Here is a 7871-nt window from a genome sequence, read left to right as displayed (position 1 = left end):
ACAAGTTCCTCCTCCCCCTCTGACAAGTAACCTCTTGCACTGTACAGGTTAAACCCGACCATCAAGCTGAGCCATTGACAAGCAAGAAGATTAAGGGGGGACATGATAGCGGTTTTCAAATATCTAAAAGGGTGTCACAAGGAGGAAGGAGAAAATTTGTTCCTCTTGGTTTCTGAGGACAGGACAAGGAGTAATGGGCTTAAAGTGCAGCAGGGGAGGTTTAGATTGGACATTAGGAAAAAATTCCTAACTGTCAGGGTGGTCAAATATTGGAATAAATTGCCAAGGGAGGTGGTGGAATCTCCCTCTCTGGAGATATTTAAGAACAGGTTAGATAGACATCTGTCAGGGATGGTGTAGGTGGAGCTTGGTCCTGCCTTGAGGGCGGGGGGCTGGACTCAATGACCTCTCGAGGTCCCTTCCAGTTCTATGATTCTACGATTCTATGATAAGGCCGGGTTCAATCAATAGGGATGACACCTTTTCAGCCACACAGCACAGAGCTACCTTGAACCTCCACCCAGTAATCTGGGGAAATCCTCTGTGTACCTCAGGGTGCATCCACACTATAGAGTTTTTTCAGAAAAACGGCCATTTTTCAGACAAAGCTTGAATGACGTCCACACTGCAATCGCATTCTGTTAACAGAAAATCGAAAAAACAGAGGGTTTTTTTTTTTCCAACATTGGTAATCCTCTTTCAATGAGGAAGAAGCCTTTTGCCGAAAGAGCTCTTTCAGAAACAGGTGTGTGTGGAAGAGGGAGTTCTTTCTTAAGAAGAGGAAAGAGGAAAAAGCACAGGTGCCCTGGTGGCCACTCCGCCCAAAGTAATCACAGCTTACATGCGAGATGGTGTCCATTCAGTGTGGACGCTCTTTCAAAAAAGCAGATCACTTTTTCGTTGTGCTTTGGTTGTGTGGATCCTCCTTTCGGAAGAAGATTGTTCGGATGATCTCTTTCAGAAAAGCTTCTTCCAAAAGAAGCCTGCAGTCTAGACATAGCCTCAGAGGCAAAACTTCCCCACGCACAAGCACAATGCCTGAGTGGAGAAAAGAAAGGTTTAATGAAAAGAGTGAAATATCACAGATTTAGTTGGGCAAAACCACAAGCAGGGGTCATAAAGTTTCTTAACTTTCAAAAAATGTACTATCAGAGGCATCGCCACTCATGATTTTTATCCTTTTATCTGCTTACATCCTCACTTATTTACATGCAAAGCACCTGGCCGGGGCAGGACATTAGCCCTGCAGAGCAGGGGGTGGGCGTGACTGTGACCTCACAAGAGCCCTTTGCAGGACCTCAGCTTATTGGTCAAAGGAGACTGGGAGGTGCTGACCTCACAGAGAGTCCATAACAACCACCAGGTCAGGCCGGTTGCAGGGCATTGGCTGCCTTAGAGCCCCCCGTAGCTTTGCTACAACCAGTGTCGCTTTTGAGGTCTGTCTTGAGGATTGAGAGAAAATTCTGGATCGTGTATGTGAGCGTGGGGAGGAGCCTCCTCAGGATCATCCTCTTTTGCCGGGGTATTCCTCCCTTGTGGACAGAGATACTTAGTGCCTCTCTCCATGCATCTCCTGCTGAGAAACCTAGGGTGAGACACTCCTGACCCAGGGGGCACTGGAAGTGGACAGTAGAAGACCGATGGAGCCGCCTCTCCTCTCCCTTCCATTAGAACTCAGCTCAGTTCCCCAAGACGGGGAATCTCAGGGCTCAGAGCCAGCCATGGACATGGGCAGACATGCCAGGAAGTGGATTTACTGGCTCTACCCACTGCTGCCACGCCAGAGGGGGACAGAAAGCCAGCGGGGACATGGTACCCAGTAGAAGTCTGCAGTTGACAGATGTTGGGCACCAGGGCCCTAGAGGAAATGAGCCCTCTCACATCCGAGAGTGGCCCAGATGTGTAACGGGCCCCCTGTCAAAACCTGCCCACTCCTCTGAGATTGCCTCCCGCTGAATGATGAGTCTTTCTCCTCCTCTTCCTCCCCAATTTAGGATCAGATTCCCCTTCCCCACCCCTGCAGGATACGTCTTCCACTGGAGGGATCTCTGCTATTCTGATGGGCCAGGGATGCAGGGAGAGCCCCTCCACGGTGTGGTCTCCAATGTGATGGGAAAGAGACAGGATGGGAAGGGTTCCATCCTTAGGAGAAGTCGCCATTGGCTTGGGTAAGGGCTGGAGAATTCTTTACGGAAACTAAGTTGATGTAGGTATCTGACAATTCTGTTGTTTACTAGTTTAAATCAATTTGCCTCCTACTGAAGTTAGATTTATCAGCCAGTAATTTCCAGGATCACCTCTAGAGCCCCCTTTAAAAATGTGTGTCACATTAGCTATCTTCCAGTCATTAGGTACAGACACTGATTTAAAGGCTAGGTTACAAACCACAGTTAGTAGTTCTGCAATTTCACATTTGAGTTCTTTCAGAACTTTGGCAGGAATACCATCTGGTCCAGGTCACTTGTTACTGTTTAGTTTATCGTTTTGTTCCAAAATCTCCTCTGATGACACCTCAATCTGGGACAGTTCTTCATATTTGTCACCTTAAAATAATGGCTCCAGTTTGGTTAATCTCTCGTATGTACTTAATAAATGAATTCTTTGTGTCAGTCTTCATGGCTTTCTCTCCCCTTACCTTGAGTACCCCTTTAGCATCTTGGTTGTCCTATGGCTCTACTGGTTATTTAGCAGGCTCCCTGCTTTTGGTGTCCTTAAAAAACATGCTACTACTTTTTGAGTTTTTGGCTAGCGGTTCTTCTAATACTGTTCTTCAAGTCCCTAGAAAAATCCTGGAGAAGTTCATAAAGAAATCTATTTTGAAACACATGGAGCAGAGGAAGGTGATTGGGAACATCCAGCATGGATTCACCAAGGGCAACTCAAGTCTAGCCAACCTGACTCCTGTCTATGATAAGATAACTGGGGAAAGCGGTGGACATGACATATCTTGACATTAGCGAAGACTTTGATACAGATTCTCACAGTACACTCACCAGAACAATATACTGTATACTCACAGCATACTCACAGTATACTCACAAGAGGTCTGGCTTGGATGACTGGACTATCGGGGATATAAAGCTATCAGGCTCAAAGGGTAGTGAACAACAACTCGATGTCTTGTTAGCATCTGGTATCAAGCAGAGTGCTCCTGAGGTCCAATCAATATCTTAATTAATGATCAGGATGAGGGGCTGGTTCATACCTTCAACAAGTTTGCAGATGACACTAAAGCTTTGTCTTCACTATGACTTCTTCTGCAAGATCCAATGCAAATGAAGCACAGATTAGCATTTTCCCGTGCTTCATTTGCATACTCCCTTTCCTTCCGTTTTAGCCCTAGGGGTTTTTCTGCAAGATACTTATGCCTCTCCAGGACAGGCAGATATGCTGGAGGGCAGGGATAGGGTCCAGAGTGACTCAAACACATTGAAGGACTGGGTCAAAATAAATCTGATGAGGTTTAACAAGAACAAGTACAGAGTCCTGCACTTAGGAAGGAAAAATTGCATGGACAGCTAGAGGCTGGGGACTGACTGGTTAACAGGCAGTTCTGCAAGAAAATGACCTGGGAATTGCAGTGGACTGGGACCAGGAAATGAGTCAAAAGTGAGCTCTTTATGCCAACAAGGCTAATGGCATATGTTGGACCATCCAGGGTCGGGGTATGACAATCCCTGCCCCTCTTGTATTTTTAATGACTCCTGGTGGAGTTGATTACTGTTGGCTGTCAGTGAAAAATGCCAAACCAGGGAATTTACCTGTGCCTGCCTAGCAACTTTATTAAGATGAAATTATACCAGCAGTAAGGGGGTTACATCAAGCAAGCAGCTCCCACGTTAGACATAGCAATGCATGAGAAACTAGACCTCTTCCAAGAGCCTTTCTTTCACAAACATACACAGACAGTTCTTGGGCTCACCTCATATACTGTTCTGGTCTGATTCCCCTGAAGCAAGCCCTTGGAAAGCCCTCTGGTTGACATTTTCATAATCTACAAAAGGAGCATCATCAGCGTCTTCAGGTGCTTAAATTAAGGAACCACTAGTAGTTGGTTTGGCTTGATTCTTATTTTCTCTTGCCCCAGATGAGTCACATGTTATAAAATCCTGTCCAATGGGTGAGTAGTTACTAATTGTTACCTAGTTAGTATTTTAAGGAGTACTAAAAAGGAGTGGTAACCCCCAAATCACCCCATTTTTATGCACTTATCAATCATTTTCTCTGGCCAATGCGTGACCTTCTGCTGTTAGGTTCGGATGACCAAGTCAGCTTGTGCTCCATGCTGGAACTTTACTGATTCTGGATGTAAACACCCCTCAAATCCAGGGTAACACAGTCCAGCTCTCAAAAAACACACTCCCACAACTTTCAGAAACAAACTCTAGTACGTCTTTAATTCTACAGCATATTTTCTGTATTAGCAGTTTCCAGTGGGAATATTTGGTTTATAATCCAGACTTTCTGAATTATGGGACATAGAGAAATCTGGTAATTTTTGCTCCCTATGTAATCCACACCCCTAGGCTATGTCTACACTCGTGGCTTCTTGCAAACTATGGTCATTCTTGCGCAAGAATCCGCAGAGGCTCTACACTGTCCACCCGCTCTTGCGCAAGGAAATTTACAGTATAGCATGGTAAGAGAGGGCTTCTTGAGCAAGAGCTACGCTCTTTTTTAACAGGTGTAAGCCCTCTTGCGCAGGAGCTCTTGCGCAAGAGGGCAGTGTGAACTCTGGCCGGGATTTCTTGCACAAGAAAGCTCTAGGGCTAAAATGGCCGTTGGAGCTTTCTTGCGCAAGAGAGTGTCTACACTGCCATGGGAGCTCTTGCGCAAAAGCACAGCATGCACGTGGCAGTGTGGACATTATCTTGTGCAAGACTTCTTGCCACGAGTGTAGACATAGCCCTAGTGTGGGTCATTGTCCCATGCAGTGGCACTTAGACCACTTACGGCAATAGCTAGGAACAAGGGAGCTCTACAGCCTGGGCTGACAAGCAGCTGGTTTTTAGCTGAAAAAATAGAAGCTCCTACACTAAGCTCCAGCGGTCCAAGGTTCAAATCTGCCTGATGGCAGTTACACCTGGATCACCGTACATATAATTAAGAAGCTCAGCACTGGAGTTACTTTCTTAGGCTATCAAAACCATTGCTTCTCTTCCTGAAATCGATCCAAAAACCTGTTCACACATGGTCTAACTGAAAGCCACATTGCTTCAGAAAAATGCAGTACATCCTGGTGGTGTGGATACTAGGACTTTAACAAGGTTCAAAAAAGAGCTAGATAGATTCTTGGAAGTTAGGTCTATCATGGCTATTAGCCAGGATGGGTAGGAATGGTGTTCCTAGCCTCTTTTTGTCTGGGAATGGGTGAAAGGAGAGGGATTATGTGAGGATTACCTGTTGTGGTCCCTCCTTCTGGGGCATCTGGTATTGGCCACTGTTGGCAGAGAGGACACCTGGCTAGATGGACCTTTGATCTGACCCCATATGGCCGTTCCTATGTTCTTATGATACCACAGAAAGGCTGAGTGACAGATTGTGTGAAGATAGATTGTGTGAAGATGGGGGTGGACAGGTCATGCTGAAAATGATAAGGTGATGGTCAGAAAGAGGGATCCCAGAAATGGAGAGAGCAGTGTTTGGGCTCGTCTACACTGGCCCCGTTTCCGAAAGGGGCATGTTAATTTCACAGGTCGTAATAGGGAAATCCGCGGGGGATTTAAATATCCCCCGCGGCATTTAAATAAAAATGTCCGCCGCTTTTTTCCGGCTTTTAGAAAAGCCGGAAAAGAGCGTCTACACTGGCCCCGATCCTCTGGAAAAAAGCCCTTTTCCGGAGATCTCTTATTCCTACTTTGAAGTAGGAATAAGAGATCTCCGGAAAAGGGCTTTTTTCCAGAGGATCGGGGCCAGTGTAGACGCTCTTTTCCGGCTTTTCTAAAAGCCGGAAAAAAGCGGCGGACATTTTTATTTAAATGCCGCGGGGGATATTTAAATCCCCCGCGGATTTCCCTATTACGACCTGTGAAATTAACATGCCCCTTTCGGAAAAGGGGCCAGTGTAGACGTAGCCAGTGGTTATAGAGGGATAGATCGGAGGGACTTCTTAGACTGAATTTCCATGTTGCTTCATCTTAACCAAATTAGGAGACAGAACCCTTGATTAATGAGGACATGGCCTTTCTCCCTCTGTTCACCCAGGTTTCATGTCAGTAGTCCCAAGGGGTAACACCCTGCAGATGTATTGGCCCAGCTTGTCATGAAGCTCTTTGGTTTTGACCCCATAAATGAAAGGGTTGAGCAAGGGTGGGACAAGGATATAGAGGTTGGCCAAGATGATGTGCACGTGTGGAGAGATGCCCTGACCAAACCGATGTGTGAGAGTGGAGAAAAGTAAGAGCGGGTATGATATGAGCATCACAGAGATGTGGGCGGTGCAGGTGCTGAGGGCTTTCAGGTGGGTTTTCTTGGAGGAGATTCTGAGGACGGCCCTGAAAATCAAGCCATAGGACAGAGCAATGAGTGTCAGGTCTAACACAATTACTATAAATGCTGCCACTAACCCATAAGTCTTGTTTAATGTGATGTTCCCACACGACACCTTTGCCACAGACATATGGTCACAGTACGTGTGGGGGATGATGCGGTTGTCACAGAACGGCAGCCTGCTCAGGAGCAGGGGCATGGGCAGAATGAAGAGAACAGCTCTTAGCAAGCCCACTAGCCCAAGCTTAGCTACTTGTGTGTTGGTGAGGATGGTGATGTATCTCAGGGGGTTACATATGGCCACGTAGCGATCGAAGGCCATTGTCACCAGGATGGCTGAGTGTGTCATAGAAAATGTGTGAAGGAAGAAAGTCTGGGTGAGGCATCCACTCATTGTAATGTCTTTCAAATTGAACCAAAATATACACAGGGCCTTTGGTATGACAGAGGTAGAAGTCCCAATTTCGGTGAGCGCCAGCATGCAGAGGAGCAGGTACATTGGCTGGTGCAGGGTCTGCTCTTTGCCTACCACAAACAAAACTGTGACGTTTCCCAGCAGGCTGACAATGTAGAACGTAGACAAAGGGATAGAAATCCAGATGTGGGCACCTTCCAGGCCAGGGATGCCCGTAAGAACGAATGTTGTAGGGTTAAGTTGGGTATAGTTGAAAGTTGCCATGAGGTGGTTGATGCCTGGATTGGGCTTAGAAATGCTCATGGTGCCTATGAAGGGAGAGAAGCACAGCAAGGTGGTTATACAATTTATAACAAATAGTATGGTGAATATTTTATACCTATTAGGGATCTAAAAAGTGGGTGCAGTAAGGTGCCAACATATACAGAGAGCAATCGATTATTTAGGATGCAGTGCTGTTTAGGGAAGTCTTTGGAGGGAGATAACCAAGTCTCATAGATGGGCAACATGATGGGAGGAGAAATTGGATATCAATAACTGCAACCAATCTTCCCATTGGAGGGAAAATCTTCAACTCCTCAAACAACTAACAAAGTTCTAATTTAACGTTATGAACTCAGGACAAGGACTTGGGCTGTATGGGTATGTCTACACTACATGGCTCCGTCGATGGAGCCATGTAGATTTGTTTGTTTGGCAAAGGGAAATGAAGCCGCGATTTAAATAATCGCGGCTTCATTTACATTTACATGGCTGCCACGCTGAGCCGACAAACAGCGGATCAGCTGTTTGTCGGCTCAGCGCACTAGTTTGGACGCTCCCCTGTCGAAATGAAAGCCTTTTATTGACATCCCCGGTAAACCTCATCCTACGAGGTTTTTCATGTTGATAAAAGGATTTCAGGTCAGCACGGAGTGTCCAGACTAGCGCGCTGAGCCGAAAAACAGCTGATTAGCTGTTTGTCGGC

At 46.3% G+C, this 7871-nt stretch overlaps 1 protein-coding gene across 1 annotated transcript; it reads right to left on the bottom strand.

Moving 5' to 3' along the window:
• Positions 1-6196: 6196 nt before the first annotated feature.
• Positions 6197-7168, bottom strand: LOC102455267 (olfactory receptor 52E8-like). The gene has a single exon (XM_006111801.3). The coding sequence runs from the start codon at positions 7166-7168 to the stop codon at positions 6197-6199; it is 972 nt and encodes a 323-aa protein (XP_006111863.3).
• Between the last annotated feature and the right edge of the window lie 703 nt (positions 7169-7871).

The sequence above is a fragment of the Pelodiscus sinensis genome, chromosome 1 (genome assembly GCF_052426305.1).
Source record: "Pelodiscus sinensis isolate ZL-2025 chromosome 1, ASM5242630v1, whole genome shotgun sequence".
Classification (NCBI taxonomy): Eukaryota; Metazoa; Chordata; order Testudines; family Trionychidae; genus Pelodiscus; species Pelodiscus sinensis.
This window is presented reverse-complemented; position numbering and strand designations above follow the sequence as displayed.